At 37.1% G+C, this 24976-nt stretch overlaps 1 protein-coding gene across 1 annotated transcript; it reads left to right on the plus strand.

Annotated features, from left to right (window-relative positions):
- The first annotated feature begins 1863 nt into the window (after positions 1 to 1863).
- Positions 1864 to 20385, plus strand: LOC127806410 (adagio protein 1-like). Its single transcript, XM_052343676.1, has 2 exons — positions 1864 to 2442; positions 18112 to 20385. The coding sequence occupies exons 1-2, from the start codon at positions 2204 to 2206 to the stop codon at positions 19718 to 19720; spliced, it is 1848 nt and encodes a 615-aa protein (XP_052199636.1). The 5' UTR covers positions 1864 to 2203; the 3' UTR covers positions 19721 to 20385.
- Positions 20386 to 24976: the final 4591 nt, after the last annotated feature.

Raw genomic sequence — 24976 nt, forward strand, 5'->3', positions numbered from 1 at the left:
CGCCGAGTTGGCGCTCGGCCCCATATTAATGGACACCAACGCCCCTTGCACCGCGTTTGTTTTAATTTCAATTTTTAATGAGGGTTCGGGTCGGGTTTTTACCAAGGATCCGATTCGACCGCGCTGTGGGCGACCCGCTACCCGCGACCGCTGCTAATTTGATGCCGGAGAGATATGGTTGTGACATATATGTGAAAATTGAAAAATGTATTTTTGACCGTTAAAATTTAGTTTTTTAGATAATATATTTAAGTGAATTCTATATTTGATGTTAGAGAGTGTGAGTTCAAATATTATTTACATAATCAATTTTTATTTTATTAAGCAAAATATATAAATAATATTTTTAAAAAATTATCTATTAAGAGAAATTCATAATACCAAAATAAGGTATTTACTATACCTTATGGATGGCTCAAATGGCAAGAACAGGTGGCGAATATCTCTTGAAGGCGTTATATAAAAATTAATCAATGATAAGAATGGATGAGATTGGCTATACTACAAATGATTGGTATATTTTTTCTTATTACATGAATTCAGGATAAAATTAAATTATTATAGTTATCAAGTTGATAATTGTTATTTTGACCTAACATCATAGAGGTTGAGATACATAACATGAAAAAGACTTTGATCTCCACTTCCTTTAACTTTCCATATTTTTGAATTTATCTTCCATCTATAGTAACAATAACATCAGATTCAAGGTTTATTTGATATCTTATTTTCTTAGGATTGTAACTAAGGTACTAAGTGGATAACATATAATTATTTTATTTGAAACATATTAAAGTAATTGTGTTATACTTTTATTATCTTGGTTTTTATTTGAAGTCTTAGTACCTTTTGATATTTATTTCAAGTCGTTATTAGAGGAAAATGTTATGATTATGAGCTCTTAGAAACCCACTTTATTTTGTCAATCTTTTTTTACTCCTCATCCGAAAATCAAACCCACAACAGAGTATATAAAACTAGAAATGAAAACAACAAAGAAAATAAAATAAAACAACAATCAAACCATTCAAGATGTGCTGATTTAACTTGATTCGGATTACAATATGCAATCCTACTGCTTGATCCGGAGAGCCAAATCCACTAGAAACCATTTAAATAATATTACAAAAACTCTCATTCTCTCTCACACAAGTTTATTGCTTTCTATACAAGAGAATATCAAGACAAACTTTATCTCTCTCTCGTTTGCATTAAGAGAAATCAATAAAATGATTTGTTATATGTGACTTTCAACCTCTCGTATTCTATTTATAAATCACAGGGAAAATAATTATAAGACTAACTGTTTAACCTATACAAAAATATTAATGTATCCCTTATAATATAACAACTAAGTTAACTAATCTAATTTAGAGTAAATTTAGTCGCACTTCATCTTTACTTTAATAGGTTCTCTTCTTCATCTTTTAGAAATAATTATTCATGCAAAAACTCAATAGAAGACTTCAATCATATTCAAAGCAAATGACCAAAATTTTTTAACTTACAAGTTTTCTCTTACTTAATTGAGCTGAAAAATAAAATAAGAAAAATATTATTTTACTTCAAATTGAATATTAAATCCTTTCATTTATAGATTATAATTCAAATTATATATATAAAAGTAATGTTAAATTGCCATTATCATGAGATAATGAATAAGGTGTAATAAGTATGTTTTTTTATTAAAATGATATGCATTTATTAAGATATATTTTTTGTTATAAAATAATTTTATTAATTTATGATAAATAGTGATGTTTTGCAAATGCACAAGTAATGTATATTTGTTACATTTTAAGGATGATGTGTATATATATGCATTATGCAACATTAAGCATGATAAAGTCCATGGATATTTGCAAGAAGTGCAGGCAGATTTTTTTGACTTGGCGACACCCAAACAAGGCGCTGTTGCTGTGCAGTTGGAGCCCAAATCGGTCCCTTGAGAGTTGTCCGATTTCGCACATGCTGCTGCTGCATCCTCCTTTTATGGCCATTCCGTCCCTCTCTCTCCACCTCTAGCTCTCTCCAGTTCCTAATTTTCCCGCACCCAACGGAGTTCCCAAAACCCTAATCCCTCTTTCTCCCTCTCCCCACCCTTTTCTTCTTGCTTTACATTCCGTACGTGCCCCGACTTGTCTCCGTTTCTCTCCGAATTTTGAGGCGATGGGGTGAAGAGAACAACGTTCCCGAGGAATTGATGGAGTGGGACAGTAATTCTGATCTGAGCGGCGGTGAGGAGGAGGAGGAGGAAGAGGAGGGCTTCCTGTTGAACCATGGCGGGCCCTTGCCCTTCCCGGTCGACGGCTTGCTCCAGCCGGCGCCTTGCGGGTTCGCCGTCACCGACGCCTTGGAGCCCGACCATCCGATTATTTACGTCAATTCGGTTTTCGAAATTGTCACGGGCTATCGCGCCGAGGAGGTCCTCGGCCGGAATTGGTACGTACTGTTTCTGCAGATCAACTCGTTTTGTTTTGGTTCGAGTTCGGTACGTCGGTTGGTATTTTAGTTCTACGAAACAGAGATTAAATTCACAGTTCTTTGGGATTAAAGATTACATTTTTGGTTTATTACGACGGGAATTGGTGTGTTTCTCGTTTTCAGATTGATACTGTAGTTATAGCATGTTGTTCCCACTTTTTCGCTATCCCAGTTTTGTGGCTACTAGCCTGCTACTCGTAATCCAGTTATAGTAGTAAAGTGCATAGTGACAGAAAATTAAAAAGCTGCCGTTAAAGGACATGAGAGGAGTATTTATTTGAACTATTTAATAAATGCGGAGAAATAAATGTTACTTTCGAGTGTCTTGGTGATTTTGAAGAAGTTAAAAATATTTATTTGAATGAAATGAAGTAAACTATGTAATTGATGAAGAAAAGAGAAGCACTTGGACGGCTGGATGATGTTTCGATAAAAGTATGTAAATACTCTAGCTTATTTCTTCATCTATTCAACTATTCTTGCACTCCGTTATTCTACCAGATACTTAATCTCATCTTTGTGGTCCATCTCTCTCATAGTATTGACTCTTCTAGCCCTGGCAGTTCTTTGCTGCCTTCATTCTAACACAGCCAACTGTTCCCATTGATCGTGTATAAGTTATTTACTTTTTGACTCATATTTTAATCATTCTTCTTTAAGCGTGTCTCCCTTATTTTCTCTGTTATCACTTGCGGTGCCCCGCTGAGAAACTGGGGCGTACCCCTATTCAAAGGGCAATACAACGTATCTTTGATCACCCATGGTCATTAGATCGCCTTGAGACATGAGGTCCATGAGACCTTCCTTAGAATCCTTGCATTACTTAGCCAGTTATAAGTTAATCCTTCAATTGAGAATCAGGGACTTCATTTAATGTATCTCATACTTATTTAGAGTGTGCGCACCAAAACATACCTTAGCCTCTTCTACCTCACTTTTCCTTGTTTCCTGTTCAATGGCCATTTTAGTTGACTCTCCCTTAAACAACCATCAATATTGCATTCTATCACTGATTGTTGACTAACTGTCAACTGTTTCCTTCAACAGTTGATCTCATAGTTGGCTGTCCAGCACAGAGTCAACTGTCTTTCCTCTCAGCTGATCCCTCAGCTTTCTGGTTTGAACTGTTGAAAATAGTCGGTTATCCCTGCCTTCAGTCTGTCTTCCGGACTATGTCCACTCACATTTGACTGTTTGTCCCTTAAGTTGAGACCTCCCCGGCTTACTGATGTTTGACAATCAACTGTCTCATAGATTATTGCTTACTTTTTTCTTGTGGCTGACCCTTTAGTAGGCTTAATTTGGTTCCAGAGTACCCTTTGCTCTTTGCGAGCTCAACACATTTAATTAACATTCATTCTAGGCTCTTGAATCATTATAACTGTATCAACCACATATTATGCTACTTTACATACAACTTCATGCAATTTGCACAAAAGCCCATGAATATACATGTTGTCATTTCATTACTTCAATTCCTTTTAACATATACAACATGATTGGTAGCAACTAGCAAAATGTCCTGCTTATACATGCTTTTGAGATGCAACACATTTTGATAACAAAGTAACTATAAGCCATAATGGAAGTCTATATCTTCAAACATAATTGCACCATCCAACAACATGCATGTCTTGCTGCCTAGGTCCATCTTTGCTCAGGATGATAATACGCACATGGCACAAGTCCTACTACTTAGTAAAGGCATCTATGGCATTCATGAACATACTCAATGCATAAGCACACACTACAATGATGAGTTGATGACAGCATTTAGTTTTCCACATTCTCTCTCCACAAGGTGCATCCTAGGTTCAAGCTCATACCCCACACTTGGCAACCTCATTCTTATGACCTAAGGCCCCAAAGGCTCGCCCTTGACCTTCAATGCATTTCATAAACCAAGAGGGGTCGTACATCCACTGCATGCTTAACTCGCATAATTATTTAGAATGCTCACAATGCCTTCAAACATATCATGCACACTTCCATGCTTTCATGCAAAATACCATCATGCAATAACCATTTCCATGCACTTATGACCTATCACACAATATGTCACATGTAAGAAAGTGATGAAATGCACTTCTTCTGTATTCTCACTTTTTTTTTTTGTACCATTAGAATCCTCTCACTATGCCTTATAATATATCCATGTACTTAATTATTCTTCCATTTAAGCCCTCAAAATTGGCCTCAAAGTCAGCTGCTTACCTGAGTTTTTAGCCTGCTTCCAGTAGTCAATGTTTTAGTTGACTATCGCATTGATGATTGATTATAGGCTAGACGTAGCAACCCTTTTTTCATCCTTATAATTCTTTTAGTCTAGGAGAAGAAGGCATTTTATGGATAATTGAATTGTATATATGTCCCTTAAATCGGGATGTACATTTCAGAAGTTGGCAAAAGATAATTGTTTATATGTTACTTAAATCGGGATGTATGTTTCTAGAGTGAAAAAAGAACATTCTAGTTCCCATTTACAAGAGTGACAATGTTTAAACCCTAGTTCTGAAATTTTGGGTGATTGTAAGCAAAGGTTTAAAAGAAATCCAAGTTATTCAAAAAACAATTTGGTTTCTTGCGTAGTTGGTCAATGATGGAAGTTATCTATTTACGAACATGTTTAATGGAAATGTTCAAAGATGAACAGAAAGATCTGGCATATAGTACTTATAGACTTGGGAAAAACTTATAACAAAGTCCTTTAAGAAGTGTTGTGGAGGGTTTTAGAGATGAAAGATTGAATTACTTAATGTACAAGTTACTATGGATATGTATTATTAAACACGAGATGGGTGGCCTGTGCTATGCATGCGCAAGTAGAAAATGTAGAGGATTTCAAATGAAGGCTCACTGGCTGGCACTTGACAAGCAAAATATATATGAAGAGTATAGTGGTAAAATTGTTCTGAAATTAATTATAATTTGGATGTCATGCATTCAAAATTTTCTGATAGTTAATTTTAATTTTCTTAAACAAAATATATGAAGGGCATTTTAGGAAATCACTTTATTGGCAAGGCTTCAAGCACCAAAATGGGGTCTTTGCTTATATAATAGAATAGAAATAGATAGATGTGTTTTAGCACTTGTGAAAGAGATGTTAAGGCATTTTTTTAGTTACATTTTGATTATATCAAGAATTTGCGTCAAACTCTTACCGTTTTGCTCTTGTGGTTAATAATAAATCAAAGATGTACTGTTATGATGTGTGTTATTTGTAGACAGTATTCTCCTAATGGATGAGTCAAAAGAAGCATAAATACTACTCAAATTATGGCAGATATGTTTGAAACCAAAGCTTCAAATCCAGCATGTCAAAAACCTATATATTGAATGTAAGTTTAGTAAAAATAGAAATGTGAATGATATTTTGGTGAGACTTGATGATCAAATTAGTTTAAATTAAAAAAGTTTGATCAATTCTTAAAGAAAGGTTTTGCTCTTCCAATTAAGTTTAATGGTTAAAATGGAGAAGTGTGCTCACTATTTTATGTAGTCATAAAATCCCTTTAAAGCTAAAGAGAGTTTTTTTGGATGGTTTTAAAATTATTTTTGTGGTATAGTTGGAAATGTTGAGTAGTTGACTATCAATAAATGCAAAATATGAACATAATTGATATGGGGATGTTACAGTGAACATGCGGTCATATAAGAAAAGATAGAATTAAAAATAAAATTATTCAAGATAGAATTAAAAATAAAATTATTTATAATAAGGTTCGAGTGGCAAAACATGATTAAGATAATTTAATCATATTATAAGAAGACCAATTGATGCATTTGTGAGGCAAATGGATGGGATGGAAGAAATTTGTACCAAAAGAGGTAATAAAAAAAATGGTAGAAAATCTTTAGACATTATGGGCTTATAAAAGATATAATGTTAGATAAAGATGATGGCCCCACCTAATGGGATTAAGACTTGTGTTGCTGAAGCCTAAAACACATTTACAATTTTACATAATGCCCTTTTATTTAATCTTTTGGCAATATTGTGGCACCTGAAAGCCTCAAATGCATACATGTTATTAGAACTCTAATGACTGGTTCTCTGCAAATCTCCCTTTCCAAATCACCATCATCGAAAAACAATAACAACAACAACAACAACATATCCAGTCTTTATCCCACTATGTGGGGTCGGCTACATGAATTCTAGACTTTCATGTATTTCTGTCTTTTGTCATATCTTTATTTAAGTTCATACACTTCATATCAAACTTTAATGTCTCTCCCAAAGTTTTCTTGGGTCTGCCTCTATCTCTTTTTTTAACTAATTATTTCATTTCATCAACTCTTCTCACAAGGGTGTCTCTTGATGTTCTTCTCACATGACCAAACTATTTTAGTCTAGTCTCTCTCATCTTCTCCTCGATTGGCACTATTTCTACCTTATTACGAATAACCTCATTTCTAATTTTATCTTTTCTTGTATGGCCTCATATCCATCTTAGCATCCTCATCTCCGCTACTCGTCTTTTGCTCATACTGGTATTTGACTGCCCAACATTCTGAGCCATACAACAAAACTGGTCTTATAGTTGTCCTATAGAATTTTCCTTCCGGTTTTAATGGGATTTTACCATCACATAACACCCTTGATGCATTTCTCAATTTTAGCCAATCTACCTTAATTCTATGCGTGACATCCTCATGAATTTCTTCATCTTTTTGACTCACTGATCCCAAATATCGAAAATAGTATTTTCTTTGTATGATTTGGTCTTTCAATTTTATTATAACATTCTCCACTCTTGCATTCTTACTAAATTTACATTCTATATATTCTGTTTTCCTTCTACTTAATTTAAATCTCTTAGATTCTAAATTGTTTCTCCACAACTCAAGTTTAGTGTTCACTTCCTCTTTTGTTTCATCCACCAACACTATGTTATCTACAAATAGCATACACCATGGCACCTTTGTCTGAATGTATTTACTATTTAGTAAGTTCATCCATTACTAAAGAAAATAAGTATGGACTTAGTGCAGAACCTTGATGCAGTTCTATTGTAATTTTAAATGATTCAGTATTCCCTCCGCATGTTCTGACCTTTGTCTCTGCACCGTGTTATTCGGACTCCTTTCTTCTCTAAAACCCTCCATAATACTTCTCCAGGGATCCTATTATAGGCATTTTTTAGATCTATAAACACTATATGCAGGTCCTTCTGATGATCTCGATACCTTTCCATTAGGTGCCTTAGTAGATATATAGCTTCAATTGTTGACCTACTAGGCATGAAACCAAACTAATTTTCCGAGATGTTTGTGTCTTTTTTGAGCCTCTGCTCTATTACTCCAAGAGTTTCATGGTATAGCTCATTAACTTAATTCCTCAGTGATTTTCACAGTTTTGAACATCTTCTTTGTTCTTGTATATAGAAACCAAAGTACTCTTCCTCAACTCTTTTGGCATATTTTTTGATTTAAGGATCGCGTTAAATAATTTCGTTAGCTAGGAGATACCCTATTCTCCCATGCATTTCCATGCTTCTATTGGTATATTATCCGATCCCACTGCCTTATGATTTTTCATCTTTTTTAATGCTTGCCTGATTTCTTTTGAACTTATGTGTCAATAAAATATATAGCTCGCGTTCCCTTCGGAGTTACTAAGATGTCCCAACCTAACTCTTGTGTCCCCACCATCATTGAATAATTTTGTGAAATACTCATTCCATTTCTCCTTCATTCACTAATACATTTTGGTTTTCATCTTTTATGCATTTCACTTGGTTTAAATCCCTTGTTTTTCTTTCTCTTGCTTTAGCTAATTTATATATATCCCTTTCTCCATCTTTTGTATCAAGTCGTTTATATAGATTCTCATATGCTTTTGACCTTGCTTCACTAACAGCTGTTTTTGGTGCCTTTTTCGCTTCTTTATAATTTTTTAGGTTTTCTTCATTGCTGCATTGATATATAGCCTCATAGCAAGTTTTCTTATTTCTAATTTTCAATTGTACATCTTCATTCCACCATCAAAACTCCTTTAAGGTTTGGGGCTTTACTATTTTTCTCTCCAAGAACTACATTTGCTGTGCTTCTCAGGGCAGTAGTCATTTCCCTCCACATTTGGTTTGCCTGTCTTTCTTCATTCCATTCCCTTCTACCCCTTAATTTTTCTTTGAAGATTAATTATTTTTCCCCTTTTAAATCCCGCCACCTAATTTTTGGATTTTGTTTTATGTGATTTTTCTCTTTCAATTTCTTACTTGGACGTCAAGTACCAAAAGTCTATGTTGAGTAGTCAAACACTCCTTCGGTATCACCTTACAATCCCTACAACATAACCGATCCTCTTGTATCATGAGGAAGTAATCTATTTGGGTGCTTGATGTGACATTTTTATATGTGATTAAGTGTTCGTCCTGTTTTTTGAACCTAGTATTAGTTATGATGAGCCCATATGCCATAACAAAATCTAGAATAAACTTACCCTCATTATTAATTTCCTCGAATCCATACCTTCCATGTACCTCTTGTCACAAACCTAGGGTTCGTGATAGGTTAAAAGAGGAATTGGGGAAGAAATCAGAATTGAAGGAAGGGGAAATCAATAAAAAGAGGGAGAGAATGGAGAGACATAGAGGGAAATCAGATTAAGAATTCATTCAATTCAAGCTTGATCATCACCTCTTACAATTGCCTTTTTATAGGCATAGCTAATTCCTTAACTAATTTCTAACAACACCCATGTGCTCCTAACAAATAACCAAATATCTCCTAACAAACTAATATATGCCTATTACAATATTATCCCTTTATTATATCCCCATCACAATATTACCTTTCTAATCCTCTTAGGGACATGACAATTTTCCCGCCTTGAAGCATGTCTTGTCTCCAAGACATGCCAAACCTTCACAACTTCCATTAGGCCTTTTTTTTTTTCTTCCCTTCTCTTCCACAGCTTAGATGGAGAAATTTTGAAGATATCCTTCACTGCCAATGGAATGATCCCAGGTGACTTTTGCTCTCCATGCATGGTATGAGTCTTCTCGTTGCTAGTAACCCCATAAGCAAACACTGTACTATTAATTCCTTGCATGGCACCACTTACAACCTGCTGGGCTGCAACATCAATTCCAGTCTTCAATCCTCCCTTCAACAAGGGTGACATAAATTCTAATCGGCCAGCTGTAGTAACAACGAACAAAGCAGCAACAGCTTTGTTCTTTCCGGCCAAACTCTCGACAGCAGCATGGTGACACCATTTAGGATCAGCGAGACTTCCTCTTGCTGGTGCTATCTTCGCCTTATCATTAGCTAAGGAATCCTCAACATTATCCAAAACCATAGGTAATGGAACCTTATCATTAGGAACTCCACCACCCATTCCCTTTCTTATAGAATTCTGATCTTGGACACCCTCCAATCCTTCAATCCCTGCACTAGTCAACAGAGGTAACGAATTGGCCTTGGCTTCCTCAGTCACTTCATCAAATGCTACCCCATTTTCCTCTTGCAACCTTTCAATAGGTGCATCTTGGGGTCTTATTTTTTTTGTCAAACTTCTCAAGCGTTGCTGCATAATTCATCCCGAATTCCAGCAATTCCTTGTGGCCTTTTGTCATTCTTGTCATCTGATGGACTGTTGTCCTAGCCATCGGATTGTTATAGCTTCCCTTTAGATAATACTTTTCACCACCAAAATTACTCCCAATATTGCAGCCATCCTTTTGGTCACTGCTGCCTTCATCATAATGCTTCTTTTTTTGCCCAAAGTCTAGAATAGGCAGTGAATCGGTCGTTCGTAATCACTGTCTCCTTCTTCGGTTGCTCCACTCCAAGGAGTTCCTTCTTGTTAAAACTTCCGTGATAATTATCAAAGTATTCCACCGGGAAGTTGTAATGATACTTCCTAATAAGTATCATCGCAAACTCTTGCAGCTTCTCGGGTATCATAAGGCCAAATTCCTTGCTCGTATTATGTATCCCATTTCTTGTTCCTTTGTCCCTGTTGTTGCCAACTAAAAATGCAGCCTTCTTTGGCTGCCATTGAGGCTCCATTCTAACTGAAAATGAAGTATTCTTCTGCTGCAGTTGAGACTCCATTGGACTCCTTCGTGCACTACTCCTCCTGGCCGAAATCTCGTTGGCTGGAAAAGCAATAGCCCAAGAAACAACAGCTCTTTCCATCCTAATTCGCTTATGTAACTGCCTCACCCAATCACCTCTAAAATTGATCCAATAAGTGGCAAATTACAGCCACTGTTATGCTTCAAGATCAAGTCTATTGTAACAACAGAAGAAATTGCACACTTACAACGACTTGATCGGCCTTCTAGAGTCCTCTAGATCGTCCAACTGTCAGCTGAGAATCACAATAGAAATCGCAGCAATTGAGACTCACCGGAACTGCTTTAGGAGTCTCCTTCAAATTCTGAATAGAGATCATAGCCAATAATCGATTTAAATGCACTTTAGACAGCCTGGACTGCTCGCTGTTAATTTCCGATCGACCTTGTTTCCTTTCGACTTAAATCTCAAACACGGAAAATCCATTGCTCGGTTTTTTAGCAAGGTTCACCACACTTCCGCTGCTGTCACGCTTTTGCCACTCAATGACTGAGGCTCACTGGCTTAGGAATGCCTTCACAACTCCACTCCCAGCTACTACGAGCCCGGTTGGAATTAGATATCGGAATTGCCGCACTTCTTAGCCAAGACCCATACCTATTTTGCCACCTTCAGAGCCACCAAGAATTGGTAGGAGGACTCGCTTGACCTACTTCCCTTCCTAGCGAGTGTGGGAATTCACCGCCCAATCAGAATCGACTAACACGAGGGATAACACCCTCCTGACTTGCTCGCGATCTGCTTGGGATAGCTATAGTTTTCAGATCACCCAAATCTAGGTCTACTTCTGGCCTTCACCACTCGCCGGAATTGAAATGGTTCAGCAATCTTCCCAGCCGCGCCTTTTCTTTCGGCCTCAGCTGTCTGTCTTCCTCTTCAAGACTCGGAACAGGAGTGCCTGTGGCGCCTTCCAAGTTTGAACTGAGGGTGCTCGCCTAGATGGCCGAGATTGGCTTTGCTTGCGATTGCTGCAGAGTCAATGATCGCCTCCCATCGACTATTTTTTTTATTTCTCACCCAATCACCGACCACGGGTTGGAGGACCACCTCCTCCTTGAGTTCGCCTTGATCAACAAGTCCTCAGAATCGAATTACGATCGTGGTAGGCTTCGATCGCTCCAATCTGCTTCCCTTCGGTGCCTTAAGCTCTGTCTAAATTGCTATTCGACCAACTTTTTGGCCTCTCTAATCAGAATTGAGAGAACCGCGTCTTCCTCCTCTGGATCTGCCTACTCACTGGTCGCGTTTGATAATGGTCGCGACGCCTTCCTCATTTGCGTCGCCCTTCGACAGACTTTTGCCTACTCACGAACGCCTGGGTTGCTCGCCTTCCTTGATTTGTTCTTTTACTCAGTTGGCGCCACTCTAATACGTAAATCAACTCTAGCGCAACCCTCGCCGGTTGAATTTCGCAACCAATAATCAACAGCCGCTTTGTCTTCAAAACTCGAATCTTCTTTGCGACTCACTGTTGCGGTTTATGGAAATTAGTTGGTGTGCCATTAATTTCGTAGCTTCCACGTCACCCGGATTTTGACACAGAGATCACTTCTATAACCGACTACCTCCATCGCGATCTCCCTGCTCTGCTCAATCAATTCCGATGAGAGTTGTCGAAATCAACTACCAAAATTACATGAACCACAACTAAAGAAGGACCACTCCGATGCCATTTGTCACAAACCTAGGGTTCGTGATAGGTTAAAAGAGGAATTGGGAAGAAATTAGAATTGAAGGGGAAATCAGTAGAAAGATGGAGAGATATTAAGAGGAAATGGGGGTAAATAGTAGAGAGAAACAAGAGGGAGAATGGAGAGACGTAGAGGGAAATCAGATTAAGAATTCATTCAATTCAAGCTTGACCATCTCCTCTTACAATGGCCTTTTTATAGGCATAGCTAGTTCCTTAACTAATTTCTAACAGTACCCATGTGTTCCTAACAAACAACCAAATATCTCCTAACAAACTAATATAAGCCTATCACAATATTATCCTTTTATTATATCCCTATCACAATATTACCCTTCTAATCCTCCTAGGGACATGACACCTCTCAATAGCCGTTTTCATCTCTACCCACGTGACCATTTAAGTCACCTCCTATAATCACTTTCTCTGCTCTTGGTATCATTTGTATGAGTCCCTCTAGATCCTCTCAGAATTTTGCTTTTATCTCCTCATCTAACCTCGCTTGTGATGCATATGTACTAAAGATATTCATAGTCATTCTTCCTAGACCAACCTTTACCATAATAATCCTATCCCCTATTTTCTTTACATCCACTACCTCATCTACTAAGTTTTTATCCATAATAATCTCTACTCCATTTTTTGCTTAATCATTTCCTTTGTACCATATTTTATATTCAGTTTCTGCTAAAGTTTTTGTTTTTTTCCTTATCCATCTCGTCTCTTGAAGGCACATAATATTAATCTTTCTCCTAATCATCACATCTACCACTTCCATAACTTTGCCTGTTAATGTTCTTATGTTCCATGACCCAATCCTTAATCTATGATTTTGATTTTGGCTTTGACTTTGAATTTGATTTTGTTTTTGTACTAGCTTCTTTACTCGCATCCGTCCAAGCAAATGCGAGGACCCTTGTTCATTTGTCATTACATCCGGGCGCCAATGCAGCAGCCCTAGCTCACTTGACACTACACGTGAGCAGTGTAGTGCGTCGCTATGAAGGGTTACGCCCCAACGACTTTTTATAGTTTGTCTAGAGTTCATATTTTGCATCCGACTAGGTTTTACATTGGCTGTTGGCTACCTAACACAACCCTCCTCCTTTATCCGGGCTTGGGACCAGCAGTGGATAACATCTTCGAGCGGAGTTCACCATCATCGAAACAAATACTGAAATGTCAGATTGAGTTATTTTTATCCCAATTCTCTGTGCATAGTTTGCTTGTCTGCATAATATTGCTCAGAGAAACAAACTGTGACTAATGGTAAGAAATGATTGTCTGAAAAATCAAACAAAACAGATATTTAAGGTATGATCATGAAACAACCAATCATCTTTTAGTGCACTAGACAGTTCCTGCAGATTCATGTGATCTTTTGATAGTTTCGATCAAACATGTGAGTGGTGCTTTGGCTTGTCTTGGCAGCATGTTAATTGAAGATGACTTCTTTACTCTTTTTGATATGCATTATATTTGATGCCAATTATGGGAGAAACTACAGGTATCAAATTGGCCTGCCCGAGGTTGACCCCCAATCCCCCCCCGGGCGACAGCAGTGCCCGGGGACCACCCCCTTCTCCACCCTCCTTCTCTTGTTGTAGGGATGCCCTTTTAGGATGATGTTAAATTGTTATATGGAACTTCATAGTTTACCAAGGGTGTGCTGCAGCTGTCTTCCTCCCTTCCCAAGAATGCGTCTACAGAATAGAAAGAACACACACCACACTCATGCTATACAGGGACTTTAGCCTTCACTGAGAAGAAGAGACAAATTCCAGCTAGAATTTTTATATGGGATTGGCCACTTAAGGAAAGTTCTCCCCTGTACATATTTCTACTTATCAAAAAAACCAAAAAGAAGAAAGAAATTTCTTGATTTGTGATTTTATTCTATGAAATTCATGGTCATTTTAATAGAAATGTAGTCTCCCTTTAGGTCCATATTTATGTGTTTAAAATCTGCCTTCCTCCCTTAAAACCTGGCTGCGCTGGATGCTTCCCTGAACAAAAGAGACTTTGACTTGGAATTCCATTAAGTTACATAATCAACAAATATATTTGTATAAACTTGTATATATATACATGGACTCTGCTGATTTAAGTTACATAATTGGCAAATTATTTGTATATGCATATATATTTTTTGACAAGTATAAATGTGCATTTATTGAACTATGTATTCATAATTAACATAGAGTTGGTTCAGACAAGATGGGGATTTGGATGATTTCTCTCTCTCTCCTTCTCTTGCTTGGTGATAATTTCTCTCCATTATAGCCAATGTTCAGTTGCCATTGCAGTGACTTAAATCTTATATAACGTGGGAATTCTGTTTATGTTAATATGAGATTAAGTTGTGCTCTTTTAGAGCAGTTCATGTTAATAAGATTAAATATATAATTTTATACCGTTTATGGCTTATTCTGAATTAAGTTGCGGTATTTAAGACCAGTTCATGTAAATAAGTTGTCTTATTTCCATTAGCTGACATATGATGGCCATATTTGTAACCTTGTGCCATTATTCTATTGTTCAACTATTAAAAAATGGACACACTTGGAGCACGCATGTAGCTCACTTGGACAAGCAAGAAATATAGTTCAATATTAAGAAAAAAGGTAAATTTCATAGATCACCATTGAGGTTTACCTAAATTGTATCGACCACCCTTGAGTTTTCAAATATGCCATTAACCTCCCTTGACTTTATATACTATGTAACACTAAACCCCCAGTTAAGTAATGATTGTTAAACTTTTTCAAAATCCCCAAAATGGCCCACCTCTCTCCATGCATTGTAATTATACACAAATTAAAAAAAAAAAAGAAGAATATTGGGATGGTCAATGACCATCATCGGTTGACCACCACCATCTTGAAAGAATCCATCGTGGACCGTCTATCTTTGACCATCGACGACTGTTAAAGAGAGAGATGGCTGTCGAACTAGAGGGGGAGAGATAGAGAGAGAGAGAGAAGATCAATCTTTCAATTTGCGCTCAAAGCAAATCCAAACCCAAATCGATCTTTCTTCGAATCTAGAAATGAACCCAGGATCTAGGTTACAATCAAATTTGGGTTCGTATTCAAACCTAGAAATGAACCCAACTAGATTGATCTTCCTTTGAACCTAGAAGCAAACCTAGGAGATTGATTTGGGTAAACATTGATTTGAACCCCGATCAACCCTTTGAGTTTGTCAAGATTGATATAGGTTCGATTTGAACCCAGAACCCGGGGGGGGGGGGGGGGGGGGTATGGTGGGATTTCTGAAGAAACCAACCTTGTTTGATGGTGGTGCTTTTGGGTTGGTTTTTGGAAGATAAAGGGAGGCAGTCATTGACAGCCAGCAAGAAGGAGAGAGGAAGAGTATTGCCGGATGGGGGATGGGGGATGGGGATGGGGATGTCATTGGAATCGACATGTGGGAAATGAGAGATAAAGGAAGATGGGAGGAGGGAGAAGAGGGGGAGAGAGAGGGAGAAAAATAATTTAAATATAGAAATGGTAAATGTACTTTGTCTATTAACCTTAAGGGAGGTAGGTGCAATTTAAGCAAACCTTAGGGGTGGTTTGTGAAATTTACCCTAAGAAAAGGGTAAATTTTCCCTACATCAGTCATGAATTTTTGAAATCTATATAAAGGGCATCCCCAGTGCACAAGGCTTTTTGATCCTTGCAAAGTGAATCATTTTTGTATTCACCCTTGCCCTTGGTTTGAACTTGCCCTTAATTTTTGAAGCTTGTAATAGTTCCCATTTTGCTAAGTTATTGTTAGTCAACCAATTGATTCCATCAAAATGAAATTATAAAATTTCATTTTAACATCCAATTCATTCAGATATATACATATATGCATATTTCAAGGACAAGAGCCTCTTCTAAATTCACATAAGAACCACCTTACTGGAGTAAACTCAGATACTTGCACCTACTTACATGCCAAGTTAAAAGATAAGTTTGAGACAATATATTTAATGAAAAGAATCAAAACCTGATATTAGATTGTTTCTCTACCTAATGCACTAACTTTCCATTCAACCCAACAGGTCATGATTTTCTATTACCTGCGTGCTTTTCGCTATAAATTGTAGTTATGTATACATCCACATGTTTGCAGTCACACACACCACACACATTTGATACAAGCAGAGTCATATCCTTCATCTTCATCTACATGTACAACTGATGCTTCATACTCCAACGTCAAAAAGAAGATCCATGTGAACCACTACTAAGCATATCTACCAGCAGTTGCCACCACTGGTGTAACCAAGCCTCAGTCACTACCTATGCTATCATCTCTAGGCAAAAATTAGCACCATAAATAACAAAGCTGCAAAAGCCAATGAGATGGTTGGATTTGAGGAATCGTCCTTGGGTTTGGGCTAAGATATTCTCATTACAGTAGTTAACACTCACAACAGATGTATATACACATATACGAACATTTATGTCTTTTTAGATTTATATATTCTTTCTTTCTAGTTATATATTTGTGTACTACATGCATATATATGCACCTCCTCTACAGGAATGAATTTGGGGTGTGTATGATTAGGGAGGGATTGCGTCAGTTTGTCTGTGGAAGTGGACCTGGGTTTCATGGGCATAGTGGTGTCAGTGGGTAGGGTTAGTGATAGTGGATCATTTCATTTTGTATGGCAAGATGGTGCCTTGACCATAGTGTTCCCATTTGTCTCATGGGGTAGAGAGATGAGGATGGCTGCTCAATCTGGGTAGACTATGTGCTGTTAGGAGGTGAGTTTTAGCAAGAAGGGGAAAAGGGTTTGTCAAATTTGGTTCTTGGTTTTTGTGGGTGGGGGGCACATCTAGCTACATTGCTGGATCAGGTTTTCATTATTTCTTTATTATTTTTTAGGGGGAGGGGGGTGTGTTTGGGATAATTGGGATTGATATGGTGGGCTTGGGGCTTGATGGAAAGAAGTGTGGATGATGAGATTGCTTGTGGTGGTTTGGTGGTGATGAGGTGCAGCAGTAGTGATCAGGTGGCAGCAGAGGTACGGGGTGGGAACTTGTCAAATTTGCTAGGAGGTGGGAAGGGGGTTAGGACACAGATTATAGTGGCATTAAAAATTATAATTTAGGTTGGATCATAAGGTTCAAATGTAACTTGATACTCTGTAATGTTCTCACCGAGCAAAGAAGACATTATAAAAGTTTTAAAATAGGAGGGTTTAGCAGTAAATTTTTATAATAGGATGGGTGGCCTGTGTGTGTTCAGTGAAAACCTTAGTGCGGTCAGCATAACCTATGAATAACTCAGATACAAATGATAATGTAAAATAGTGAGGTTTGGTATCTATCAATCTCTTTTCTTTGGAACTAAAATGTTTTTTTTTTTAAAACTATTTTGATATAGTAAAAAGAAATGAATTTGTGATGTAAAAATTTGAAATATAGTTATTAATTTCTTGTGCAGGATGGCAGGTAATATATATGTTGGATTATATTAATCATTTGTGTTTCCTTAACATGCCATTTGCTGTTCAAAGTACACATCCCATTGTCTTCTGTCCTTCTTTGTATCCATGCCTGTATCCTGCTTCTTAGCAAGCATCATACTCTATTATGGTTGTTATTTTGGTACTATCTGTAACTTTATTCAACATTTTTTTTTTTTTTTTGTGTAAAAAGTTTTTATTCAACATTTAACATGGGTTGTATCTATGTCCCTTGATTGTTTATGGGCTTCTCAGAAAGCTTTGAATCTATATTGCTTTGTTAATTTTTTATGCTTTCTGTAACCCTCATATATAGTTCAACAGTGTTCTGTTTAAGTAATTAATCTAGTGCCAATTCTGATGGATTTTGTTGCAGTCGATTTTTGCAATGCAGAGGCCCATTTGCTAAAAGAAGGCATCAGCTTGTGGATTCTGCTGTTGTTTCAGAAATAAGAAGATGCCTTGAAGATGGTGTTGAATTCCAGGGCGAGTTGTTAAATTTTAGGAAAGATGGATCTCCATTGATGAATAAATTGCGCCTGACTCCTATATATGGAGATGATGAAGCCGTTACCCATTTTATTGGTATCCAGTTCTTCACTGAAACAAATCTTGACCTTGGTCCACTTCCAGGCTCTTTGACAAAGGAGTCTGCTAGGGTATCTGACCAGTTCCATTCCAGTCTTTCCTCTTATCGGCTAAGTGCTGATGTGAACCGGTGTCTCCCTCAAGGGACTTGTGCAATACTGCAATTGAGCGATGAGGTCCTGTCTCTCAAGATTCTGTCACGGTTGACTCCAAGAGATATTGCATCTGTTGGCTCTGTTTGTAGGCGATTCTATGACATAACAAAGAATGAGGATCTTTGGAGAATGGTCTGTCAAAATGCTTGGGGTTGTGAAACAACTAGGGTATTAGAGACAGTACCAGGAGCAAAGAGGCTTGGGTGGGGTTGTCTGGCTAGGGAGCTCACTACTCTTGAAGCAGCTGCTTGGAGAAAGCTAACCGTTGGAGGTGTGGTGGAACCATCTCGTTGCAACTTCAGTGCATGTGCTGTAGGAAATCGAGTGGTTCTTTTTGGTGGGGAGGGGGTCAACATGCAACCAATGAATGATACCTTTGTATTGGACTTAAACTCTAGCAAGCCAGAGTGGCAACATATCAAAGTCAGCTCCCCGCCTCCTGGCCGCTGGGGTCACACACTTTCTTGTGTGAATGGATCTCATTTGGTTGTATTTGGTGGATGTGGAAGGCAAGGTTTACTAAATGATGTCTTTGTGTTAGATCTAGATGCTAAGCAACCTACTTGGCGTGAAATCTCTAGCCTGGCTCCTCCTCTTCCCCGATCATGGCATAGCTCCTGCACACTTGATGGGACAAAGTTGATCGTTTCGGGTGGCTGTGCAGATTCTGGGGTACTGCTTAGTGACACTTTTCTGCTTGATCTCTCATTGGAGAAGCCTGTCTGGAGGGAGATACCAGTAGCATGGACCCCGCCTTCTCGTTTGGGTCACACACTGTCTGTTTATGGTGGTAGGAAAATTTTGATGTTTGGGGGTCTTGCTAAGAGTGGGCCACTCCGCTTCCGCTCAAGTGATGTCTTCACGATGGATTTGAGTGAGGAGGAACCCTGTTGGAGATGTGTAACTGGGAGTGGAATGCCTGGTGCTGGAAATCCAGGTGGAATTGCTCCTCCTCCCAGGCTTGATCATGTAGCTGTGAGCCTCCCAGGTGGCAGAATCCTGGTGTTTGGTGGCTCTGTGGCTGGTCTTCACTCGGCATCTCAGCTTTACATTCTGGACCCTACCGATGAGAAGCCCACATGGAGAATATTAAATGTACCCGGGCGACCTCCAAGATTTGCTTGGGGACATAGTACATGTGTTGTTGGAGGTACGAGGGCCATAGTTATTGGTGGTCAAACTGGAGAAGAGTGGATGCTAAGTGAGCTTCATGAGCTCTCTTTAGCAGGTTCAGTTATCTGATTAGGAAAACAGAAAGAAAGCTGTTGCCAACAAATTTTGACCTCAGTAAGTAAAACTGTCTCAATATGTCAACTTGTGACAAATGTGCTACATTGAAGGCTTTTGACAGATATGGCTGTGGTCGGTATTCTTCTGTAACCAGTTGCCCATAATGCAGTTTCTTGTATGAGGTACTTGTGGCTCGCGATAAACATTTCTCTGAGCAACTTTCATCAGGGTTTAACTTTGTGAGATTTGTATGAAACTGCTCTATAACACATTGGATCATTGCCCCTTTGTATGAGGTGCTTCTGGTTCGCGATGAGTATTTCTCTCAGCAACTTTCATGAGGGTTTAATTTTGTGAGATATGTATGGAACTGCTCTATAACACATTGGATCATCAACCTTCCTAGGTTAGTAGTGCTTCATTAAATTGTTAGGTATAAGTTTATGTAAGTTCAGTTTCCGTTGTTAGCCATATGTTCTTGCTGTTTAGGTTCGGTGAGTACAATCCTACTTTGACAATTTCGATTAATGTAAAAAAAAAAAGAGGAGGGAAGAGAAACCATTGGAAGAAAGGAGGTTGATAAATAGGAGATAAGTGGTCCTGCTTGTGCATAACAAGTGATGAACCGATTGTACTAAATTTCCCCTGCTTATTATCTAGAGAATCTTATCATGTCACCTTTGGAAACAAAGGAAAGGTCAGGCTGGAATGTGAAATGTGGAAAGTGGAGATGCCATTCATGTCTCCTTTGTTGCGCGTGCTGCTGCCTATTCTTTAGCCCAGATAAAAGTCTCGCTATTGGGAGTGAACTAGATAGACGAGGCTGAATGAACTTATTTTTAGTCTTCTCAATGAGGGAAGAGAAGATAAGTTGGTTTTCTTGCCTTGTCTTTTTGATCTTTGCTTTCTTGTCTTGCAGTTGCTGCGTGTTGTTTGCCAAGGGCGGCCGTGCTCCAATGTTCAGTCTGTTTATCTGTTAAGACTTAATGTTTCTTATCAACGTAACCTACGCACTTTATTGCATTGCATGGCCGCTGAATTCTGTTAGTTATGATTGATTATCTTCGCATAAATTTGGAGACTTTTCCAACTGTTATGTGATTTATGACTTAGCAATGGACTTGACTTTGTGGATGAGCTATATGTATCCACAGTAGCAGAAGCACGTGGACGTTGGATTTGAAGCCATGCTTCGGTTTGTGGGAACTTAAAAGCAATAGCTGTTAGATGTGTATCAGGCAAGACCACACACACACATATTCTCTTTCATTCGATGGTGTGATATTTACTATAAGTCTTTTTAAGGGATGGAGGGGGGAGGGGGAGGAATTTGTTCAACTTAATTTATCTAACTCTGTTGACAAATTTGGTGTAGTCTTTGGGAAGGCACAAAATTGGTGTAGAGTGGTTGGGAAGGCTCAAACAGGACAGCTAGAAGAAGGGTACATTGAACACTTGTAGTGGAGAGAGAGCATTTACAGAAAAAGCATCTTTCTTTCTTTTAAAGCAGCTTCTCTAGGCTGGGGGTGCCAGTCAGTCCACAACTCCTTTTCTTTATTAGGGGTCCATTTGCGTGTTGTTCTGATAATGACAACTTCACTTCTATCTTTTTATCTTTTTGCAAGAGAGGGCTTTGCAATTCTTTCTGATATAAGCTTCTTTTTATCTAAATTTTGTGAATACACGTGGGCGGGAAGTCAAGTCCTCGGATTTTAACGCAATTGTTAGCAATGAATAGATTTTATTAATTGTTAGTAAACAAATAATGTTCTTCTAATATTAATATCCTACCTAGTAGCAATAGCATTCCATGCTACTTTCAAGTTCAGTATTTAACACCGCCAATAATCAACAAAATAATCATTCAGTGAGCTCATCATAATATTGCCGTGCCAAGTAATCATATTGACATCTCATTAATTCATTATTAATATACCCTTCACTTGAATGATTTAATAAGGAGTGTATTGATAATTTACTAAAGCAATAAATGCAAATATTTGAATGAATTATCAATATACCTCTCACTTGAATGATTTAATAAGAAGTGTATTGGTAATATGTCAACATAGGTGTTAACTTAGATATATAAGTAGTATTACTCATGCCCCTCCTAAGTACACGAGGTTGTTCTGTCTTTTTATTTTTTATTTTTTTTAATTTCCCTTTTAAAGGAGGGTGAAACATGATGATTTATTTATTTATTTATTTTTTGTTAAGACTTAATCTAAACAATTAGGGATGATAATGGGTGTTCATTTACCCATTTGCATGTCTATTTAATACTTGTTCAAAATATGTTTTATATCTATATTTTTAATATACAAATTTTAAATTAATTTTAATTTTAAATAGGTAATTAGGGTTTATTACAGTAAATATTCAAATAATTTATTTCTTTAACTCAAAATATGAATTTTCATAATTATTTTGACTTAAACAACTTGAATGCTCAAAGATTCCAACTTGAAATGAATTACACAAATGCTACTTGGACAAACATGACACTACTTGTAACATTTATATATTAATGTGTTGTATTTTGTATTGCATTAATGTGAATATGTAATGTTAATGTTATTAATAATAAATGTATTTTATTTTTAAATAATATATATTTATTATATTTTTACACTTATAGATAATTTTATTAATTGATGATAAATATATCGTATTTTAAATTATTTAATCAATTCATATAATTATTTAAAAATTAAAAAAATATATAATAAAGACATTTTATCTTAACAACAAAATACATGAATTATGATTTAAGCATCATTGCAGCAGCAAGCGTTATGAAGTATATATGTATGAATAATGATTTGAGATTTGACTTTACTAAGTTGACTAATTAGGTGGGCTGACTTGATGAAATTGTCAAAACAATTTTGCTTTTAACTATTTAGGTGAGCTTTACATAACTAGTAAAATTAAAAATCAAGATTTCTATATGGAATCTTAAAATTTGGGAAGGACAAAAGGGGGTCTTATTGTAACGACCCATTATTGGGTTTAGAATTTTAGAATGATATATTAACTTATTTTAGTTATTATATAAGTTGAGCAAATTTGATTCTTAATGTTGAAATAGATCTATGGGCTTGTATGTATGGGTTCAAATTAAATGGATGGGATAATGAGTTGGGCTTCAATTTATTTAAGGCAAATGGGCTAAGAGTTGGGCTTGGGCCTTTAAGGAAATAGAAGATGGGCCATTTATTTGGGCTTAAGCCCAATACAAAAAAAAAAAAAAACATCCACCATCTACGCATCATTACTTCCCAACCCCCATTTCTTTTTCTTCTTTCACATTTTCTTTCACTTCTTCTTTATTGTTTTTCACTCCCTCTTTTACTTCTCCTTTCTTCTTTCACTCCTCCTTTTACTTCTTCTTTTTCCTTTTACTCCTACTTTCTTCTTTCACTTCTTTTTTTTACACCTTCTTTTTCTTCCTCTTTATCTCATTTTCTTCTTCTCCCTCCCGACTTCTTCTTCTTCTTCTTATTCTATTCTTCTTCTTCTTCTTCCTCATCTGATACGCATTCTTTTTCTTCTCTACTACTTCTATTCTATTAAATTTTTCGTGGCAAGTGGAGCTTCTGTGCGGGTGCTTCATCTTGATTTATTCATCCTCAGGCAAGTATCCTTTCTTCTTCTTCTTTTATTTTTCTCCCCTTCCATGTGTAGTATCTCTATTAAATTTTTTCTATCTACATAGTATAAAATTCCTAAATATTGTGAGTCTATTTGATGTCTCAAAAGGGGTTTGATTCACCCCAATATTATTCTGTGAATGGCATTTTTCACCTCCATTATGATGGGAGTTTGTTCACCTTCATTGCTCATTGTAGTGTATTTATTGGTATATCTTATATGTGAATGATGTCTGGATAATTAATGTCTCTACCCGAATGTCCCATGAAATTGTGGAAAAATATCAAGTTAATGTGTGAAAAAATTCGGATGCTACAGTACCATATAGTACCTATACAGTATCTCAATACAGTACCTATACAGTATCTCAATACAGTACCTATACAGTATCTCAATACAGTATCATACAGTACCTATACAGTATCTCAATATAGTACCTATACAGTATCTTGATACAGTACCTATACAGTATCTCAATACAGTACCATACAGTACCTATATAGTATCTCAATACAGTATCTCGATACAGTACCATACAGTACCTATACAGTATCTCGATACAGTATCTCGATACAGTACCATACAGTACCTATACAGTATCTCGATACAATACCATATAGTATCTCGCTATAGTATGATACCGTATTCGTACAGTATACATACAGTATCTTGCTACAGTACCATACCGTATCCGTATAGTACCCCGCTACAGTACCTATCCGAAAATTTTTATTAATATTAATTAAACATTTACTTAATGTATTAGAGCGATTGTATGGTGGAAAAATAACAATTTTTGCCATAACATTCTTCAATGGTATTAAATGTATATTGAGAACGAGAATTTAAATTTTACATTGCTGGTAAATGCATACATGATGCATACATGTACATGATGCTCATATATATATGTTCTTAGCACACTTATTATTTTGCGCGGAAATAAAGGGTACCCTAGGAGCGCCTGACAAGGGACGAGGTGGCCATAGCCCGGTAGATTGTGCTCGATACGTTATGTGTTGATTTACTGATATGATGATTAACGCATATTTTGCATCGTGGCTTATGAGCCTATGGGATTTATACTTATGATGTATGCACTTGTATGATTATACATGAACAAAAATTTGAAATTTATAATTCTATGAGATATGATTTCCGACTCATATAATTGAATATTGATATGAAGTCGTTGTACACTCCTCTCGGTGTCATCATGATTTCTCTTTCTTCATACTGCTCCTTTGTACTAGAACTTGCTGAGCCTTGTGGCTCACTTGATCTTCTTATGCCATTCCAGGTAAAGGTAAAGCAGTCATTAAGGGCGAGTCCAGTGGGACTACAACCCAAGGGTAGTGGTGTACAAAGGCACTCAACTCGGAGATCCTAGTTGCGTTTTGGTGAGGTAGATTGATGAGATTTTAAATTGTTGTTTTACATTAGAGCCTCATATTCGGTTTGTATGGCCTAAGAGCCTAGATGTATCAACATTGGTTTGTAACGAAAGTTATTGATATTCCGCTGCGTGAAAATAGATAAATGTGTGTGTTTATTATGAGGTATTGTTCTATATCATCCTTGTGATGACCTCCTTTCGAATGTCCTATGCTA

The sequence above is a fragment of the Diospyros lotus genome, chromosome 7, assembly GCF_014633365.1.
Source record: "Diospyros lotus cultivar Yz01 chromosome 7, ASM1463336v1, whole genome shotgun sequence".
In the NCBI taxonomy this organism is placed as follows: domain Eukaryota; kingdom Viridiplantae; phylum Streptophyta; class Magnoliopsida; order Ericales; family Ebenaceae; genus Diospyros; species Diospyros lotus.

Bases quoted from the DNA above. Each gene is read 5' to 3' on its own strand.
- LOC127806410 (XM_052343676.1), top strand. From the start codon at position 2,204: ATGGAGTGGGACAGTAATTCTGATCTGAGCGGCGGTGAGGAGGAGGAG. The intron at 2,443-18,111 runs GTACGTACTGTT...ATTTTGTTGCAG, and splicing joins GAGGTCCTCGGCCGGAATTG to TCGATTTTTGCAATGCAGAG.